At 42.3% G+C, this 22,555-nt stretch overlaps 1 protein-coding gene across 2 annotated transcripts; it reads left to right on the top strand.

Moving 5' to 3' along the window:
* The first annotated feature begins 1,780 nt into the window (after positions 1-1,780).
* SLC5A9 (solute carrier family 5 member 9) lies at positions 1,781-18,624 on the top strand. 2 transcript variants are annotated; one of them, XM_075287084.1, is made up of 15 exons: positions 1,781-1,897; positions 3,204-3,275; positions 5,437-5,541; positions 5,895-6,059; positions 6,168-6,273; positions 12,338-12,418; positions 12,796-13,001; positions 13,584-13,719; positions 13,935-14,042; positions 14,537-14,687; positions 15,840-16,008; positions 16,090-16,305; positions 16,998-17,124; positions 17,751-17,825; positions 18,135-18,624. In XM_075287084.1, exons 1-15 carry the CDS (start codon positions 1,784-1,786, stop codon positions 18,341-18,343), a joined length of 2,040 nt encoding a protein of 679 aa, XP_075143185.1. In that variant the 5' UTR covers positions 1,781-1,783; the 3' UTR covers positions 18,344-18,624. The 2 variants fall into 2 exon arrangements, with proteins under 2 accessions (XP_075143185.1, XP_075143184.1); XM_075287083.1 differs by having other exon boundaries at positions 1,784-1,897; positions 17,754-17,825.
* Positions 18,625-22,555: the final 3,931 nt, after the last annotated feature.

Below are 22,555 nucleotides of genomic sequence, written 5' to 3' on the forward strand. Positions count from 1 at the left end.
AAAGCCTTCTTAGTGCCCCTACACTCAATATGGTGCCCCCACATAAAATGCCCCTCTCTTAGTGCCTTTTCCCATAACATAATGCCTTCTTAGTGCCCCCCACTCATGAATGGAGCAGATCAGTCCGTCTTGGCTATGTTCCTGCAGGTGTGATTATGGGAAGAATATGCAAATCTGTCTTCCATGATGTAATTAGGAAGTCAGCTGCTGCCTCAGTGTTGCAAACCAATAGAGAGCGCTCACTGGAATGTGCAAGCCTGTCTTCCCTGATGTAATTAGGAAGACAGAATTTCAGTGAAATAACCCAATAAAGGCTACTCCCTTTAGCATCATGCTCGACCTTCCAAGAGGCCTTTGTTTTGCAATGATGCTGGGATTATTACCAGGTATAGTCTCTCAATCATGGACGGCCGTTTTGATGTACTTGCATCTCGTCAGCCTGATGCAGGTGTGATTGTTATGTTACTCTCTTTGCTGTAAGATGTTGCACATCCCGGTAGAATGTACATTGTAGTTTCCTTATTTTGGAGCCCGTCTTCTCTCTTACTCAATTCCATGTACATGTAGTAATATTACTGATGTTATTGCTGAAGGTTTAACCTAATCCGTGATCTATTCTACCAATCATTACCCGGCCTCATTGTCAGCGGCGAGACATTTTGCACATTCTGCTTATTCATGGATATTATTTAACCAAATCACACCAGCGGGTGCCCTAAGTAGAGAAATACGGTGTAAGGGTCACCCTATAGACGAGCTAGACATATTCCCAGGTCCGCACATAGGATACCTCTGGATATTTTCTATCGCAGAGGCGGCATTTGTGAATGCACGATTTTTTGGGAAGTTGTTTTTTTCTGCAATGTGTGGATAACATTGACCAGAATCTCATTCACTTTGCAGGTAATGTAAAATGCGCCATTTTTTTTCGCTCTAAAAAAGAAGCATTCCTGCAAATGTGACCCAAGCCATAGTCCACTTAGTGCTGACAGTATCAGAATTTGTAGGGGCGCGCCACTTTCACTAAGGGAATGATAGCACCCAGTCTCATGACCTCATGACCATGACCTCATCTCCATATTCTACAGTCTCCTTAAGCTACTCAGATGCCACCTTATTTGGGACAGGGAAAAGTAACTGGTCACACAATATATGGTGTGACGTTTGCCCTTTGGAGGAGGAGTCCTGGAAGTGATGATATGGACCCCATAGATATAGCCCTGATCTCATCATCATCCAGTCTGTCTGGGACGACATGAAGAGACAGATTGTAGCAAACCTCCATCCACAGAAGAGCTGTGCTTGGTTCTCCAAGATGGTGGAAACATTTCCCGGTCAATCAAGAGTACAAGATCCTTCTCTTCACTTCTGCCATTCCAGATTGTTGGGATGCCCTCATACATATTCAATTGTTGGCCAGTCCTACCAAAATTGCCAACATTGGCCCCCTGAACTCTAACGCACTTGAGTAGCGAAATGTATTTCTCCAATATAAGTTCTATTAGTGTGAATACACAGTCTTAGTCATGACACAATCCTGAAGAACAATTCACATTCTGACTCCATCCCCCAAAGCCAGAAGACGATGGAGCTCCTCGACCAGCTGAGAGCTCTAGAAGTTGTCGACCATCGGTTTCAATTGTCTGTTGTATATGTCGGATCAATAATTGTCAGGCAGCTGTCAGCAGGTTGATATACTCGGTTAGCCATTAACAGCTGGTTAGTAATAAATGTGTAGATAAGTAATACTGACAGAGATGGATTCATCACTTCATCCGGAGCCATGGACAATGTCACCGAGGCGCCATCTACTGATCCGAAGCCTGCCAACTTTGGGGTTGGAGATATCATTGTCGTTGTGGTTTATTTTGTGTTTGTGCTTGCAGTTGGAATATGGGTAAGTCCACAAGTGTTACTATATTCTATGTAACATGTCAATGTTTAGGTGCAACTCTTTAAGATCCAGTTGCTAACACTAGACTTGGGTACTCGACTTTGGAGATAGCTGCAATCCAACTCTTCCAATCATTGACACCTATGCGTCTTCTTCCCCAACATGAGGATTCTCCCTTAGGCGAGCACATACTTGCATTTATTGCACTGCTTGCTCAGCTGATCCTGTTCTTCTAGCATAGACTTACTGTATATGGGCAAAGTTTGCTGTTTCTTGGCAGATACATTGTGCAGCAGACCATAGTATTGCTCTACTGAAGATACCAGAGATGTCTAGGACATGTGTCCTCCAAACAGGTGATTGCAGCTTATCGTGGTCGATGGTGTCTATCATTATCTTTGTCAATGAAAAAAATGTAGTGAATTAAGAAAAAATTAAATCCCAGCAATATTCGGTGTGACCTTTGCCCTTTGCCTTCCATCAGTTCTTGGTACTTGCAGACAGTTTTGGGCAGAACTGGGCAGGGAGGTTGTTCTCACCATTTTGGAGAACTAAGCACAGATCTTCTGTGGATGTTGCTTACTCCAATCCGTCTGGTTCTTCATGCCATCCCAGACAGACTGGATGCTCCTGAGATCAGGGCTATAGTGGTTGTCGATTTTGTTGCAGTCTTTTTGGTCAAAGTCAGGATTGAACAGAAATGCCTAACGCCCGCTTCACATCTGCATTCGGGTTCCCCCGAATGGAAACCTATCGGCATAAAAAATCTAAGGAAAACTGAAGCCCATAGACCAGAGGTAGGGAACCTTCAGTTCTCCAGCTGCTTCGAAACTACAACTCCCAACATTCTCCATTGACTTCCATGGGAGTTCCAGGAACAGCAGAGAAAGTATGCATGCTGGGAGTTGTAGTTTTGCAACAACTGGAGAGCCGAAGGTTCCCTACCCCTGCCATAGACTATAATGGGTTCCGTGCGATTTCCACTCTGCAACAAAAACTGCTGGGTCTTAGCCCAAATGTGCAATCTCCTTCTCTGGTATTCTGAAGTGTTTGATGGCATTTACTACATAGTCGGACATGGTACAATTCATGGAATTTGGACCGAGTATAAATATCCAGTTATTGTCTTACCTTAATTCTCTATCAGCTGATTCTATCTCTTGTCTATCAATAAATGGAATCCAAAGGTCAATGACAAGGAATAATAACAGAGAACACACATGGCTATGGGAATTCCTCAGGACTCATATCCATAAACTAGACACCTATATCTAATACTGTGTTAACCCATTTTTTCCATGTTTCGCAGTCTTCTGTCCGTGCAAGTCGTGGGACGGTAGGAGGATATTTCCTGGCAGGAAGATCAATGACCTGGTGGCCTGTAAGATCTAATACACCACAATGTCTTATATTGTATGCACCCAGGCTTCTGATATTGGGAGTTGTAGTTATTTGCTTATTTATGACATATGATAGAAACTACATACAGAGAACCTATGGGTATGTCCAACGTCCATGGATGAACCACCAGTAAGCAAGCCCCCTCCCCACACATGTGTAGGGAGACAGTAATCTATCTACCTGCAGGGCTGGGGTGATATGCTGGTTCTGGTGACACTAACCTATCTATCTGCAGGGCTGGGGTGATATGCTGGTTCTGGTGACACTAACCTATCTATCTGCAGGGCTGGGGTGATATGCTGGTTCTGGTGACAGTAATCTATCTATCTGCAGGGCTGGGGTGATATGCTGGTTCTGGTGACAGTAATCTATCTATCTGCAGGGCTGGGGTGATATGCTGGGTCTGGTGACAGTAACCTATCTATCTGCAGGGCTGGGGTGATATGCTGGTTCTGGTGACAGTAATCTATCTATCTGCAGGGCTGGGGTGATATGCTGGGTCTGGTGACAGTAACCTATCTATCTGCAGGGCTGGGGTGATATGCTGGTTCTGGTGACACTAACCTATCTATCTGCAGGGCTGGGGTGATATGCTGGGTCTGGTGACAGTAACCTATCTATCTGCAGGGCTGGGGTGATATGCTGGGTCTGGTGACACTAACCTATCTATCTGCAGGGCTGGGGTGATATGCTGGGTCTGGTGACAGTAACCTATCTATCTGCAGGACTGGAGTGATATGCTGGGTCTGGTGACACTAACCTATCTAAGGGTGATGTGGGGCTTCCCCATCATTGTCTCAAAATAGCTATGAGGAAGAATGCAGCAAAAAATACAAAGTCATATGAGCAGAGACAGTTTGTCACTTGTCTTCCCCTTCGAGGGCTCGTCCAAAAATAGAAAATTTTCTTCCAAAAACAGCACCAAACCTGGTTTGTGTCTGGCTCTGCAACTCACATTTTCCCTGGCTCATGACAGGACAATTTTTTTTTGTTTTGAAGGCTATATATATAGTATAAAAAAAAAATTAGGTGTTTTTCAGATAATTTTTGCCTCTTTTTTGACGATAATTTTTATTTTTGCATGTTTTTTCAAAAAAATTTAAACACATTAATCTTGAAAAAAAGAAAATGTGTCCTGTTTTTCCAAATTTTTTCCAGATTTTTTTTTTTAAATAGCAAAAATACTACTAAAACTTTTTTTTTTTTTAATACTTCTCCCTCTCCATTGCAGAAATTTTTATGTAGGGGACACAGTTTTGTGCCACCAGGAGCAGGGCTAGAACCTGTGGTGTGGAAAGAAGATTCTTTTTTTTTTTTTTTTGTCGATTTTTTTTTTTAAATTTTGTTCTTACATATTGTGCCCCCCCCCCCCCCTTCATTGGGTCATAATAGACATTTGGGGGGATTTTAGCTTTTCTCCTGTAACTGTAGATTCCTACTATACAATGCAGGGCTGACCTGGGTCCTCTAAGACCTCACATGACCACCGAGCTGGGTGGAGAGAAGCCGGATCATGGCGTGAAGAAGAATTAGCAGCTACAGCCAATGGTGTAACTAGGAATGGCTGGGCCCCAAGGCGAACCTTTGCACACCGAGCCAAAACCCATTGCAGCGTCTATAGAATATATATAATGTCTAGGAACAATTCTATCAAAACAATGCAATAGTGAACAGAAAATCTAAAAAAGAAGAAAAAATTCTTTTGGTAGTTTTGCACAGCAGACACTGGTGGCCCATTGTTATTGTGCAATTGCTAAAATGTAGGATCTTGGCCAAAGGATCGGATTCTGATCGGCGATCGAGTAAATTTCACAATCACTATCGGAATTCCGACCCGATCTTTTCCAGCGCGATCAAGATTGGAGGTTATCTCAAGATAGGCACAACCCTAAAAGTGACTTTTCCCATAGAGAAACATTGACTAGGGTTGAGAATCGGGATTGGAAAAGATTGGATCAAGCAAATTTCACGATCACAATCAAGATCGGCTGGAAAATGATCGGAAATCAGATTTTAAAATCGATCTTGAAATCTCAAGATCGGCTCAACCCTACTAATAGTCAATTCTAACTACATTCGCATGGGGTCTCTAGATCATTGCAAATCCTACAAATAATATAACATTGTCCTTATTCCTGCAGATCGGTGCATCCTTGATGTCCAGCAATGTCGGCAGTGGCCTCTTTGTGGGGATGGCGGGATCGGGAGCTGCAGGAGGTTTGGCAGTCGGAGGTTTCGAATGGAATGTAAGAAAAACCGCATAGTTTATGTCTCTGGCATTAGGAGAACCTCTTTAGGACAACCACCCAAAATTGCATGAAAAATGGTCTTCTAGAGAGTAGGTCTTCCCGTAGAAGGTGGCTAGTATGGAAAACTGAAAATTAATGATGGGAAATGTGTTCCGGGTAGGGAGGTGGTGTTCTCAAAGAGATGATCTCACTCCTCTATAGCAGGGTCAAAACTATTTCACAATCGGGATCGGCTAGAAAATGATCGGAAATTGGATTTTAAAATCGATCTTGAAATCTCAAGATCGGCTCAACCCTACGTATCAGTCAAAGAAGTTCTCCACTCTAAGTCTAATAATCATTTGTTCAAGGCAAGTTGGGTGCTGGTCGCCCTTGGATGGATCTTTGTACCTGTATACATTGCCTCTGGAGTAGTCACCATGCCAGAGTACTTGGAAAAGCGTTTCGGTGGTCATCGGATTCGTATCTACATGTCCGTCCTATCGCTCATCCTCTACATCTTCACTAAAATATCGGTAAGTTTCCTGGAACTGGGCTGTAATATACAATGTACTTCATGGCCAGAGTTATTATCTGTAGCTTGTAGAAAACCACTAAACAGTCAGATGTCATCTTTGTTTCAGACAGATATTTACTCCGGAGCCCTCTTCATCCAGGTCTCTCTGGGCTGGAACATCTACCTGGCCACAGTCATATTACTAGTAGTCACAGCGATTTACACTGTTGCTGGTAATTATCTTTATAATACATCTTGATTATTCGGTATCACTAGTGGGTGCATGTTTTTGGAGCGAATTACTCTAAATTTTCTAGGACATGGGAGATCACAGCCCTTCCATGAAACTCTGTCCACGCCATGCCCACTTTTTGGAAGAATGACAAGCAAGCGCTTTGAAAAATTTTTTTGCAACCTTTGTGCAAAAATTTGCAACTTTTTAAAGGAGTTATTAAAAAAGTGCTGTTAGTATTCTAATGGGTTAATAAGTGCACCCAAGTACCTTTAGCAGTGTTTTGAGTGATTTTTGGGTTTCTCTGTGAGCTCCTGGCATTTTCTGCATTTGTTTACATGGACATCTTCCTGTTCTGTTTCCCTACAACTATCATGATGGCTTGGACCACTCAAGGCGGACTCACACAATTTCCATCTGTTACTCCCCCTTTCTTTTCTCACTCAACCCCCCCTTCCCTGTTTCCCTAGCTAGCCCACCGACTACTAGCCCTTCCTAACTAACTCAACCCTCCCTCCACCACATCATACTTACCTGTCTTCTGGACAGGACCTTCTGGGCATGGGACACATGTCACTTCACCTCCTTTTCTTCACGTCTGATGGCCCAGATGAATTGACATCCTGTGCCCACAAGATTCTGCAAGCAGACAGGTAAGTAAGATGGGGAGGGGGTAAGTATTGATGACGTTCTGTTTCGGGAAATAGAAAATGGAATGTCACTGGGAAACTGGAAAATGCGTCTGGGGCAGTCATATGACCACCCCAGCTATCTATGTAATTATAGATTTTTTGTTACAGTAAGTAATTGAGAATGTAGGCAGGTGGGAAGGGGGGTTGGCTTAGATTTTAAAGATCAATTTATACTGGACAACACCTTTAATGCCAGGAAACTGAAATAGATTTTGTCGTAAGTTTCCACCTTGAGTTTAAGGCTCAGGTTCCATGTTGTGGAAAAGCTTATGAGTAACAGAATTGACCAATGAATGAAGACTTCTATGCACGCCTGCCAACTAGGATTTATGCAAAGGTGCCCAAAATGGGTTATTATAGGACAGGAGGAGCTGAACATAGAAAAAGCAGAGATTTCAATCAATAAATGACAAGTTGTACGAAACTATTTCCCATAAACCTATATGTCAGTCTGCTCAGCTCCTCCTGCTCTATAACATACTGCCGGCAGATCGGGCACCATGGTCACTATGATGAAGCTGGGCCACTAGACTACAGAATATTGCTCTCTCTATATACAGTCCTATGAAAAAGTTTGGGCACCCCTATTAATCTTAATCATTTTTTGTTCTAAATATTTTGGTGTTTGCAACAGCCATTTCAGTTTGATATATCTAATAACTGATGGACACAGTAATATTTCAGGATTGAAATGAGGTTTATTGTACTAACAGAAAATGTGCAATATGCATTAAACCAAAATTTGACCGGTGCAAAAGTATGGGCACCCTTATCATTTTATTGATTTGAATTCCCCTAACTACTTTTTACTGACTTACTGAAGCACAAAATTGGTTTTGTAACCTCAGTGAGCTTTGAACTTCATAGCCAGATGTATCCAATCATAAGAAAAGGTATTTAAGGTGGCCAATTGCAAGTTGATCTCCTATTTGAATCTCCTCTGAAGAGTGGCATCATGGGCTACTCAAAACAACTCTCAAATTATCTGAAAACAAAGATTGTTCAACATAGTTGTTCAGGGGAAGGATACAAAAAGTTGTCTCAGAGATTTAACCTGTCAGTTTCCACTGTGAGGAACATAGTAAGGAAATGGAAGACCACAGGGACAGTTCTTGTTAAGCCCAGAAGTGGCAGGCCAAGAAAAATATCAGAAAGGCAGAGAAGAAGAATGGTGAGAACAGTCAAGGACAATCCACAGACCACCTCCAAAGAGCTGCAGTATCATCTTGCTGCAGATGGTGTCACTGTGCATCGGTCAGCAATACAGCGCACTTTGCACAAGGAGAAGCTGCATGGGAGAGTGATGAGAAAGAAGCCGTTTCTGCACGTACGCCACAAATAGAGTTGCCTGAGGTATGAAAAAGCACATTTGGACAAGGCAGCTTCATTTTGGAAACAAAAATTGAGTTGTTTGGTTATAAAAAAAGGCGTTATGCATGGCGTCCAAAAAGAAACAGCATTCCAAGAAAAACACATGCTACCCACTGTAAAATTTGGTGGAGGTTCCATCATGCTTTGGGGCTGTGTGGCCAATGCCGGCATCGGGAATCTTGTTAAAGTTGAGACTCGCATGGATTCCACTCAGTATCAGCAGATTCTTGAGAATAATGTTCAAGAATCAGTGACGAAGTTGAAGTTACGCCGGGGATGGATATTTCAGCAAGACAATGATCCAAAACACCGCTCCAAATCCTCAGGCATTCATGCAGAGGAACAATTACAATGTTCTGGAATGGCCATCCCAGTCCCCAGACCTGAATATCATTGAACATCTGTGGGATGATTTGAAGCGGGCTGTCCATGCTCGGCGACCATCTAACTTAACTGAACTTGAATTGTTTGTCCAAAATACCTTTATCCAGGATCCAGGAACTGATTAAAAGCTACAGGAAGCGACTAGAGGCTGTTATCTTTGCAAAAGGAGGATCTACTAAATATTAATGTCACTTTTCTGTTGAGGTGCCCATACTTTTGCACCGGTCAAATTTTGGTTTAATGCATATTGCACATTTTCTGTTAGTACAATAAACCTCATTTCAATCCTGAAATATTACTGTGTCCATCAGTTATTAGATATATCAAACTGAAATGGCTGTTGCAAACACCAAAATATTTAGAACTAAAAATGATTAAGATTAATAGGGGTGCCCAGGGGCGTAACTACCGTAGTAGCAGCAGTAGCAGCTGCCACAGGGTCCGGGCCATTAGGGGGCCCGGTGACAGCCGCTACCGCTGCGGTTTTTTTCAATAGGCAGTTACGGGCCCTATTCACTTGCCGATCCTGGCTGGGTCTTTGCAGACCCCCGAGTATAATGACCGGCGGATCGGGAGAGGTAATAAACATAAAACACTGTTACTTACCTCTCCGCAATCCTACCAGGCCTCCGTCCTACTGCTGTCTGACGTCTCTGACGTCACATGAACCCGGCATGCTTCCCGGGTCATGTGACGTCCGACGTCATTAACGAAGGACGCGAGAGGAGGACAGCACAGCACAGGAGCCGGGGAACAGGTAAGAAGCAACAGTGGGGTTTTTTTTTAATGTTTTTATTCCCGATTTAGTCTCCGATTATTATACTCTGGGGTCTGAAAAGACCCCAGAGTATAATAATTGTTTATGGGTGTCCACAGAGGGACACTATAGGGGTTAACACTGTGTGCAGGGGACACTATAGGGGTTAACACTGTGTGTGCAGGGGACACTATAGGGGTTAACACTGTGTGTGCAGGGGACACTATAGGGGTTAACACTGTGTGTGCAGGGGACACTATAGGGGTTAACACTGTGTGTGCAGGGGACACTATAGGGGTTAATACTGTGTGTGCAGGGGACACTATTGGGGTTAATACTGTGTGTGCAGGGGACACTATTGGGGTTAATACTGTGTGTGCAGGGGACACTATTGGGGTTAATACTGTGTGTGCAGGGGCAAGTAAGTAAGGGACATAATAGAGTGCGGAGGAGGGGGTCAGTCGAGGTCTTCGGCGTCAGTTGGGATGGGGGGGGGGGGGCCTCATGTCAAAAGTTCGCCACGGGGCCCCGCCATTCCTAGTTACGCCACTGGGGGTGCCCAAACTTTTTCATAGGACTGTAATATCTAAACTAATGTGTTTGCTATATAGGGTTCCTTTAAACACCAGACAACCTGACAAGTGCCGGCTTCCTGTTATCATAGTCTGATCACATCGGTGCACTTTGTCCCGGCCATCATGATAGGAATGTGAGCGAAACCTGGTGGTTGCTTAGACAAATAACCTTTTATATTAGTGACAACAATAAGGTTATTGCTAAATACAAGGTTTACACTGAAGAAAGAAGGGAATCAGTGCCAGTGATGTGTATACAAGTATTTCTGTATTATAGTCAGTACCAGTGATGTGTATACAAGTAATGTCTGTATTAGTCAGTGACAGTGATGTGTATACAAGTAATGTCTGTATTATAGTCAACTAGCTGGTACCCGCAACTTCGTCTGCGGTGATTGTAGCAGTGGGTATATACAGGCGCGGGTAAGGTTTTCGTACTGTGTATAAGGTGTGGGATATAAAATGTAAGTTTGTATCTTGTTTTTGCTCTAATTCTGAGAATACGTGAGACTTTTGTGTTGAAGTTACTTTGTATTTGAGCTGCTATATATACGGTGTTGTGAGAAACTTTACATAGTGACTTTGGGACAGAAGTATTTGAAGTTAACCCTTTCCCGCCGATGGCATTTTTTGATTTTCGTTTTTGACTCCCCTCCTTCTAAACCCCATAACTTTTTTATTTCTCCACTCCCAGAGCCATATGAGGTCTTAATTTTTCCGGGACAAATTTTTCTTCATGATGCCACCATTAATTATTCTATATAATGTACTGGGAAGCAGGGAAAAAATTCAAAATGGGGTGGATTTCAAGAAAAAATGCATTTCTGCGACTTTCTTACGGGCTTGGGTTTTACGGCGTTCACTGTGCAACCAAATTGACATGTCCCCTGTATTCTGTATTTCGTTACGATTCCGGGGATACCAAATTTATAAGGTTTTAGTTACATTTTGACCCCTTAAAAACAAATCCAAAACTGTTAAAACAAAATTTTTTTGAAAAGTCGCCATATTCCAACAGCCGTAACTTTTTTATACGTACATGTACGGGGATGTATATGGCGTCTTTTTTTGCGGGACCAGGTGTACTTTGTAGTTCTACCATTTTCAGGAAATGTTATTGCTTTGATCACTTTTTATTCAAATTTTTATCAGAATCAAAACAGTGAAAAAACGGCGGTTTGGCACTTTTGACCATTTTTCCCGCTACGGCGTTTACCGAACAGGAAAAATATTTGTATAGCTTTGTAGAGCGGGCGATTTTGGACGCGGGGATACCTAACATGTATGTGTTTCACAGTTTTTAACTACTTTTATATGTGTTCTAGGGAAAGGGGGGTGATTTGAATTTTTAATCCTTTTTTTTTTGTTTTTAATATTTTTTTTTACTTTTTTTAAACTTTTTTTTGCATTTATTAGACCGCCTAGGGGTATTGACATGGGTGGGCGGTGTCGCGGATTGTCAGAGCGGTGGGGGTTGGCAAACATGGCTGCTCCGGAGCGTTAAAGAGCGCCTCCTGGAGTATCGTTAAGGTGAGGGGCAAAGTGGTAAAGTATATGTGTATGTGATTGTGTGGGGTTAGGGGCGAGGCTGCAGAGGGCAATATGAATTTTGTGGCTTGCTATGGTCCAAAGTGTGTGAGATTGCAGAGATGGTGATGTGAGTTTGGGGTTTGTGGGGGTCCTGGGAAAAACGTATGTGCGCTATTGTGACGAAAAGTAGCCTATTGCGCAATGTGGTGTATTAACTATGTTTGTGGAAAATTTCAGCCAAATCGGTCGAGCGGGTTTTGCGTGATTGACTAACAAACATCCGAACACACAAACCCACAAACATCCAAACTCACAAACTTTCATATTTATAATATTAATAGGATGCCAGTGATGTGTATACAAGTAATGTCTGTATTATAGTCAGTGCCAGTGATGTGTATACAAGTACTGTCTGTATTATAGTCAGTGCCAGTGATGTGTATACAAGTAATGTCTGTATTATAGTCAGTACCAGTGATGTGTATACAAGTAAATGTCTGTATTATAGTCAGTGCCAGTGATGTATATACAAGTAATGTCTGTATTAGTCAGTGCCAGTGATGTGTATACAAGTAATGTCTGTATTAGTCAGTGCCAGTGATGTGTATACAAGTACTGTCTGTATTATAGTCAGTACCAGTGATGTGTATACAAGTAATGTCTGTATTATAGTCAGTGCCAGTGATGTGTATACAAGTAATGTCATGATATATAGCAGGTAGTTGATGGTGGGATGTATTATATTGCATTATACAGGTGGATTATCTGCCGTGATCTACACTGACACCCTGCAGACGGTCATCATGGTGGTGGGAGCCTTTGTCCTCATGTTTATATGTAAGTATGACGTCTCTTTATTTTCATCTTCAAATTGACTTAAATTCTACACACTAAACTTATTCTAAAAGTAGTTGTTGTGTTGATATAAGTAATGTCCATGAAGACCACAAGCTGTATGACATAAAGGTGATTGATTCCTCATAAAATAGGATTTGTGGGGCGTCAAATCCCCTGCAAATTTTGTCTCCTTTCTGTGAAATCCCGCATTCTTGTACCCTTTCCTTTGCATCGCTATTGACAGCTGTCCCCTGTTCTCTGTGACTATCCACATTGGCCATAGTCCTATAATATACCATCATGGAGCCATACAGACTTGCACAAGTGGACATAACCTGTAAACAACCCATAGGTGTGTATTTTCCTTAATTTTACAGCTTTTGACAAAATTGGCTGGTACACAGGACTGGAAGAGAAATACATGGCAGCCATCCCGAAAGTAATTGTTCCCAACACCACCTGTCACCTGCCCCGCAGCGATGCTTTCCATATGCTTCGTGACCCAATCACTGGAGACTTGCCATGGCCTGGTCTCATATTTGGGTTGACAATATTGGCCACTTGGGTTTGGTGCACTGACCAGGTAAGTCTAAGAATCATGGCTTCCTAAAAAAATAAGAACCTTTTTCCTAAATTGTTGCAAGTAGCTGTATAGTGGGCGCCACGATTGAATCTTACAGAATTTTTGGACACTTGTACCATTAGAAACATAATGTTAACCCAGGACGTACAGTATATATATATAGAATTACATGGGATCCCAAGGCTCCATGCACATGGGGCAATCCTGACCGAAAAAAACACTCCATACATTGGCCAGATTTCCCGGCCCAAGCTTAGTTAGGGTGCTAAGACTCCTTGAATCATAGTGATCTATGATGTTGGGAGTACTTGCCTATTCAAGGCTTCACTGTCCCGACTATATATAGTACAGACAGTAGGGCCATGGGCATGCAGGGACTCCCAGTATTTTAGATCAATATGATGGAAGGAGTCCCAGTTTCCTGACTGGATTCAGACTGGGAATGGAATCTGCCAATGTACAGATTGGATTTTAGCCTTAGGAACATACGTCTTCTTAAAGGTGATGTAACGCTTTATTTGAAATGGACACCCCTTTAATACAGATGGATTCTTATTAAAGTCTACGGAAAATGTATTCCAGGTGATTGTGCAGAGGTCTCTGTCGGCCAAAAACTTGTCCCATGCCAAAGGGGGCTCTATAGTTGGGGGATATTTGAAAATCCTGCCCACGTTCTTCGTGGTACTGCCTGGCATGATCAGCAGAGCGTTATATCCAGGTAAGATTACTATCCGTTGTGTTAAACATACAACTGAATGGAGATAACTTGCAAAAGCAGACATAGCCTAAGGATTGAAGTGCCATTGGTTGTCCAAATAATCCATTTTTCCCTAATTTGGTACAACCCTTTTGAGGTTCCAAAATGCTGCGGAATGAGGGATATTTGGGAAGTCCAAATGGCTTATAAAACAGAGGCCTGAATGTGTTTTGCAGATGAGATTGGCTGTGTCCACCCCGATGAATGCCGGAAGCATTGTGGCATTGACGTGAGCTGCTCGAATATTGCCTATCCCAAGCTGGTAATTACACTTCTGCCTGTTGGTGAGATCTCAATTTATTATATAGTTTTGGGGGAAATATTTATTGTTGGATGTAATGGGCGTCAGATATCAAAATTGCCACAGACAAAATGGCATGAGATATTCCTGTAATGACAGATTCACACTAGCGTTCGGATTTCCGTCTTTCGGGTCCCCAAGTGGACAGTAACCCTATCCACTTAAAGAACAGTTACGCATGGAAAGCCCTGGACCCCATAGACTATAATTCTCCAGTTTTTAAAAAATCTGTTTTATTTTCAGGCCATTGACCTCAGCTGTGACATTTCGTTTGCAAGCTCATTACCCCTCTTCATTACCTCTGTCTTATGTAGTGTGTCAATGAGCTTGTAGCCACTCTCGCAAAGTCAGAATCATTGGTTCCACCAGTCGCCAAGAACGTTCTCCATTAAAATGCATGATGCTTGTTATACTGTCTCTAGGCTACAGCACATCCGACCATACAGTCTTGCCATTGATTTTTTAAAATTTTTCTAGGGTTGAAGGGTTTAATGATAGCAGTTATTATGGCGGCTCTCATGAGTTCCCTCACGTCCATCTTCAATAGTGCCAGTACTATTTTTACCCTCGATGTCTGGTTACGTATACGCAAGAATGCCAAAGAACAAGAGCTCATGATTGTTGGCAGGTACGGTATGGGAATTATGTTTGTGAGAAATACTAGTAAAATAAAGAAAATGGGTTGCTTATGTACAAGTGGAAAAAAAATGACCAAAGAAAGCTAAAAAATTCTTGAGACGTTGCTAGAAATCATGTAGACATCACTGACCTTAGAGCGATCTGACGTTTGTCAAGATAAGTCAATGCTCTATATCTTGGACTCTCTAGTATGGCGTAAAGCAGATTATGCCTTTACCATAGTTTGTAGCAACTAAACCTAATTTTGGTCCTACTAACTATAACATTCTAACCAGGGGCCAAACTAAAGTCTTGCAATCTCTTGTCCGGGCCCCCTACCTCATCTCTACAGCGAATTCTTGATAGTGATGGTTATAGGTGCTAAGGAGTTTAATCCACCTTAGTGTGGTTAGAGTAATCTTTGGTCTCCTTGGTTAATGGGCCAGATGGAAGCTGCAATCTCACAATACTGATGCCAGTGCTTATGGGCCCCCTAAGGCTCTTGGGTCTTCTGCACCCCCTCAAGTTACGCCCATGATTCTAACATGAATACAATTTCAGTCTCGATACTTTGCAGTGCATTAGTAACTGTCTACGGGTAACCTCTTCTTCCAGATAAGCTAGGTAGAGGATGGTGGGGTACAGTCAAGGTTATAAAGTGGCAAAAGGCAGACGAAGTAGGTCAGGTTGTCAAAAGTTCGTTGGAAACGAATATCAGACTCTTCCAGAATTTGGAATCAAAGTGACTCTCAAGTAGAGATCCAAGCCATGGTGTGGACATTTTAATTGTTGGTCTTGAGATGTTTGATCTTGGAAGATGGCCAAGCCAAGGTGAAAAACATCAGCCTCCAAAGACTAGCGATCACCTAGTGATTTATTATATAGGTTGTGCATATGTGGCACAGATTTACCATAAACTGCAACTCAGTCATGGATTAGCTCGTAGATCCATGTGGATTGTTTTTGAAATCCACTTACAAAGAGGAGAGCCATCCCTCCATTGTCAGGAGGGACATTCTGGGTGCAAATCCCAAAGCTTAGACCTGCATCTATCCAAACTTTAAAGAATATCATATTCATATGCCATAAATGACTAAGGTGGGGTTGCCCCTTTTGGCTACATGTATCTCAAGGGTTCTCTGACCCATGTTTTCCTCCACAGAGTCTTCATTGTCATACTTGTGGTCATCAGCATTTTGTGGATCCCCATAATCCAAGCAGCAAATAGTGGTCTGCTCTTCGACTATGTGCAGTCTGTCACCAGCTACCTCTCTCCACCGGTCACTGCCATATTTATTCTGGCCATTTTTATTAAGAGAGTCAATGAACCAGTAAGTGTCTGCTGGGAAGTTTCTATTGTATCCGTTGTATGAATTCTTTACCGACCCCAAACCTGTTGTATCTATCGGCAGGGCGCTTTCTGGGGTCTGCTTATTGGCTTGGTGGTTGGCCTGATTAGAATGATTATGGATTTTGTATATCGAGGTCCAAATTGTGGGGAGAAGGACACGAGACCTGTGATACTCAAAGACGTCCACTACTTGTATTTTGCCATCCTTCTCTTTGGATTTACGTCAGCTGTCTGCATTGTGATCAGTTTGTTCACAGAAGCCATACCTGATGATGAGGTGAGGATACCTTACCCCTAAGAGATGGTAACAGTGATACATTATGTTCCATCAATAACCTTATCCATAGGCAATATTTGGGACCTTTCTCTATGAGCCAGGCCTGGAAACCTCTAACAAAGAGAAGTTCTCGCTCTGGGTCACTTGGGCTACGAGTGTATGGATGAATATTAAAATTGCATTCCAGATTTTACAATATATCTCCTATCTATCTATCTATCTATCTATCTATCTATCTCCTATCTATCTATCTATCTATCTATCTATCTATCTCCTATCTATCTATCTATCTATCTATCTATCTATCTATCTATTATCTATCTATCTATCTATCTATCTATCTATCTCCTATCTATCTATCTATCTATCTATCTATCTATCTATCTCCTATCTATCTATCTATCTATCTATCTCCTATCTATCTATTTATCTATCTATCTATCTATCTATCTATCTATCTCCTATCTATCTATCTATCTATCTATCTATCTATCTATCTATCTCTTATCTATCTATCTATCTATCTATCTATCTATCTATCATCTATCTATCTATCTCCTATCTATCTATCTATCTATCTATCTATCTATCTCATATCTATCTGTCTATCTATCTATAGTTTTCAAAGTCTAGGACCTTGTCATGGACTGCTAAAAAGCTTAACTTCCTTCTGCACTTTTCATTGTTCTTAGCTTGGCCGCATGACTTGGTGGACTCGAAAAAGATCTGATGAAACTCATTCATTGGAAGATGAAACAGATTTCTCAGATGACATTGCTACAATATCCTCAGCTATTCCGCCTATTGAGAAAGAACCAGGTTAGATTGTTTTTACCTTTTTATTCATTGAATTTACAACAGTGACAGGTAAAGTATACTTTAGGCCCTGACCTGTTCTCCAAACTTGTTCCCATTAGTTTCCCCACTGCTATACCATGTCCGTAGACACCACCACCTTTCTGTGCTAGTAATGACAGCTCGGTGTTATAGTAACCCTGACAGTGTCCAATTATTGCTGACAGTATCAGACAATATGGGAACTCTTCCTATTGACAATAGGAATGGCAACTAAACCAAATATGTCTGGAAAGTTGACAGCTCCTCCATAAATTTAGTATCTCACAAGAGATGTCTTCTCTGGTGGGCCCTACTTTTATCTTATCCATCTATGATGTCTTCTCCTGACCACTGCAACTCAAGTAAATACAGATCAGAACCCTAAACTATTGCAAGATGCAAGGCCCAAACCTCTATATCAATATAGACCTCATAAATAAAATATAGACCCCAGAACAAACCCCGTAAACAAATATACATCCCAAACATCCTACAATATTACAATCCCCTGCTAAATCCTGTTATCTATTATCTGACATCTGTTATCTAGTGCTTAAGACACAGTGTATAGTCTTATTTCCCCTAATCCCTTCTCTTTATATCGGCAGAAGGAAGTGTCATACCACAAGGGAAATATCTAGAAGATGATTCTTCATTCCAGGAGCAAAAACCAAGCGGTGATGGTGAGTACTCAGATCATTCATTCTATAACCTTATACTTTATATAAGTTCCTAAATTCCAAATATAAAGTTATAAATATCATGCAAAGGTATATTACATAGTTACATAGTAGATGAGGTTGGATGAAGACATCAATCCATCAAGTCCAACCGATAACCCTACAATCCCCTACAGTGTTGATCCAGGGGATGACTATGCCATCACCCCACCTTTATACCATCCACTTGACACCTCCATACAATATATGCAAAATGTCCAATAGATCTTCGTGACCTATACATTATGTAACGGTCATGTCTTCTTCTTACAGCGTCAACATATTCCTGCTGGAAAAAGTTGTACTTCTGGTTTTGTGGTATATCCACGCAACCTGAAGCCAGGATGTCCAAGGAAGAAGAGATGAAGTTAAAGAGAAAGTTGACCAGTATTGAAGAGAAGCCACTCTGGAGGAACGTGTGCAACATCAATGCGGTCATCCTCCTGGCCATCAATGTATTCCTCTGGGGTTACTTTGGATAAAGTACGGTGACTTGGAAGGACTAGGCTCGTAACGTTTGTGGTCAGAAAATGTAGGCTAGCCCATGGGGATCTATCACCTCAAACCTTGGATCTTCTAAACCCCAAGTGGTGCAATGTGTTCTTTTTTCTAAAGAATATTCGCCTAAACTTTGTCAACCCCTATGAAATTTGGACATTGGAGGCCATTTTCAATGTATTTGGAAACTGGAATCCATCTTCAGATGGCAATAATCTTCCCATGTGAGCACCAAGATGGAGGCCTCATTCATACGGTGCCTGTACTAGACTTGAGATTTGGTAATAGTTTGAGTAGAATAATACATTTCTTAAATAAAAAAAGATGCGTAATTTTGGTCAATGGGATGAAAACGCATGGGCTTGTCGCTTACATATTATTATGGTTTTATAGTCTTATTTTTTTACCTCCTCACCGATTCCCTATCTTGTCCCCCTTTACATTATACCCTACAGGTTTGATCATTGGGGCTCTAAGCAATAGGACATGATGATCTCGAAGCCATATAAAATAACATAGATGAGTTACTATTGCCGGATAACCAGGGTTGGACTTACCTATAGAACAATGTCCTGCTAGATAGAAGACATTACCTATCACTTCCATATGGGGATTCCTCGTTCCGGTAGCTCGGACTATCCAAAGCCATGATTTCTCTTCAATAAAAGAAGCAAAAGTTTACCATATAATGGGTTTTTGACTATAAACGCGTTGTGCCGTCTTACACCTAAGACACCAGCAGATGGCGGACGAACTCCGAGGATAAGGATTGTTCTCCGAGAACACAGTACGGGCTATTATTCTTCCACTTGCAATGTATTTGGTTTTACTTGAACATGTTTCTTGCATTACATACATTTTTACATGACAGTAATGGATCCTAAGACTCAAATTGATGCCAAAGTGCCTCAATTTTCATTGACTTCATTTGCATCTGCACCTATTACATAACCTGTGGAAGGTCCCATCATCATGAGATGGAAGCAATTTAGATACAAGCACGTAGATTATGAGCCCCATATAGAGGACAATGTACATTTTCCCTATTGGTATGGCTTTGTAGAATGGGAGGAAACCCACGCAAACACGGGAAGAACATACAAACTCCTTGCAGATGTCCTTGGCAGGATTCGAAACCCAGGACTCCAGTACTGCAAGGCTACAGTGCTAACCACTGAGCCACCGTACTGCCCTGTAAAGAAGACTTTTAACCAGATAAAATCATCTCCTAGACAGCAGTGCAGCCCGTGACTCCCTGTTGGTGCTACTTTAATCCATGTAACAGGTCAGGACAACCTTATCATGGCTGCAACAAAGTGTCGTGCACTTACATGGATGCGTCTATTGGTATGATCCAATGCTAGGTAAGGCATGACAGGGCAAGAGCTAGTTATAATAGGAGAGCCTTTGCACTTTTTTGGGTGGGTCTGTTGGTTGGTGGGGCGGTTTGTTACTGCGGGAGGAATTATATACAGGGGAAAAAAATGTCACATCTCAGTGTCTTAGCTCTGGTGTTCGGAGTTGGGCTAGAACCACCGCGGTGGCATGTGGGGGCTGCTGGCCTTCTCCTGACACAGACCGCGTCCTATCTTCTTCCGGTGCAGGGGTGATGCTGGGCCTGTCAGAATCTATGTATTCTCTGCTCCCGCTCCTGCTCACTGCTGGCTATTCAGTCTATACTGGTAGTTAGCTCTTCTCTGCTGTGTCCCATGTGTCTCCTGCTTTGATCGCCTGCTTCTGTTCCTGACTTCTGCTCTTGCCTCCTTACTCTGTACTCCGCTCTCTCCTGTTGATGACCCCAGTTTGCCTTCAGACTCCTGGACCTCGATCACGACTTGGTACAGCTCTGCTCTACTGTTACTGATGCGGACTGCTTGAACTCTCTCCTGGATTCCCCCTCAGTACTACACTGACCTCACGTTGATGACTTGGATTATAGGACTACTCTTTTGATGTACTGCAGCCATCTTCTAGCCACCACCATCTGCTACCTTCTGCTTCTTCAGATCTTCATCTCACCCCTGGAAGCCTTCAATTTCTGGGCCTGCTGAGACTGGGGTGCACTGAGCTTCTGGCACTCTCTGTCCTATAACCACTAGGGTTGAGTGATCGGGATCGGAAAAGATCGGATCCAGATCGGCGATCAAGCAAATTTCACAATCGGGATCGGCTGGAAAATGATCGGAAATCGGATTTTAAGACCTAAAGATCGGCTCAACCCCAAAAGTGACTTTTCCCATAGAGAAGCATTGACAAGGGTGAGCGATCAGGATAGGGAAAGGTTGGATCCTGATGGGCGATCGAGCAAATTTCATAATCGAGATGGAAAATGATCAGAAATTGAATTTTAAAATCGATCCTGAAATCTAAAGATCGGTTCAACCCCAATAACCAGACTGATGGTAGCTTTCAAGTCCATTCCCACCATCAGGAGCTCTGGTGAACATCTCTGGAGGGTCGGGTTTGGTGAGGCTTGGTTCCAGTATATAAGAATAAGAATAAGAATAAGAAGTATATAAGTCTGGTGGTTTTCTTCACGACTGCACTTCACCACTAGGTCTGTTCAGGGTTGGGATATTATAGATGAGTAGATTTACATGACTGGATTGGCAATATACTGGCCTTCTCATGACTTACATCCCTCAGTGCTACGTTTGGCATGATGATAGATTTGTTCCACTGGTTATATAACGGAGATGGGGAAGGGGTAACTGCCCAAACTCCCCTTCCCCTCCATATGCAATATTCTGTTTCACTCTAAGAAGTATATTATGGATTTCTCAAACTCTTTACAATCTCCGTGTCTGGAAAATACAGAAGTTCGTAAGCTACTATTTGGCTGTGATGTTTCCATCTGCCAGTTCTCGAGTCTTTGAAGGTGGATGATCTGCCAGGAAGAATTGTAGTCAGTGGAAAAATAATCTTCTCCAAAGGATGCCAGGAATAATATTGAGGAAACCTAATGATCTATGATATCCGGCCATGCCAAAGATCCCAGCGCCACTTTGGAACGACGCTCACCTGGGTGGCAATGACCCCTTGCCAATATGTCTGCTGGGATTTCACTCGAGAGATTGACATTTCCAGAAGTCGCGTTGGAACATCTTAAAAACTATTTTCTGCAGTTGTCAGGGAGAGTGTTGAGAGATTACGTCTTCAAGTGTTTTTTCTTCTCCTTCCTCTGTATATTCAAGTCTTGCTGGTATATTGATCAATATTGAGGAGAGGGGGAGGTTTCCTTTAAGGGATGTCTGGCAGTGGTTTATTCCCCTCTCCCCAATGAAAACACCGACACGCTCCATTGAAACAGCTTGTTAGTAATAGATGTCAGCAATATTCTATTGAAACTGTTTTATTAATCACCAATTTCTTTAAAAATACATTTTCAGGGGAAACTTTGAATGCATTGCAAATGGAGATGAGAGAATTTCCCAAAAAGATTTTCAGGTCCAATTCAATTGCATCATCTTTTCGAATTTAAAGACAAATTTGTCCTGATCTCATCATCATCCAATTTGTTTGGGATGACATGAAGATCCAGAAGGATTGGGGCAAGCCTACATCCACAGAAGATCTGGGCTTAGTTCTCCAAGATGGCGGCGGGAACAACCTCCCTGCCCAGTTCTGCAAATGAGACAAAATAGTTGATAAGTGCCACCTTGAAGGGAGACAGGTCCGTGCGCTTTCTGCACGGTCTCCGCATGGAACATGCGGACAGAAAAGTACTTCACGATCTACTTTCCTGTCCGGATGACTCGTGCGGAGACCGTATGGAGAGCACATGCACCCAATTATAGTCTATGGGGTCTGTGTGCTTTCACTGCACACCGCTTGCCAATGCGTTAGATAGTCCATTCTGGGGGGTCCCCATGCAGACTCCCCCGAATGGATTACTGATGCAGATGTGAACGAGGCCTTAGTGTTCTTTAGAATTAACCTTAACTATAAGCCACATGTACAATTATGCTAATTCTCCTATGAGGGTGACATAGATTTTACAGGGATGTTCTGATCACTGGTTGCCAGAAATTATGCTCAGCAACCCCTGTTTTGGGACATTTGCCAGACTTCTCTGCTCTATGAGAGGTCTCAGTACCTACATCTTTTTGGGCCCCTGATTTTGATATTCCGGGACCTGTCAACCTTCTTCCAAATCGGTGTAGACATGAAGACCAAGCAGTGATCGATACAGTAGA

Source organism: Leptodactylus fuscus, chromosome 9, assembly GCF_031893055.1.
Source record: "Leptodactylus fuscus isolate aLepFus1 chromosome 9, aLepFus1.hap2, whole genome shotgun sequence".
Lineage (NCBI taxonomy): Eukaryota > Metazoa > Chordata > Amphibia > Anura > Leptodactylidae > Leptodactylus > Leptodactylus fuscus.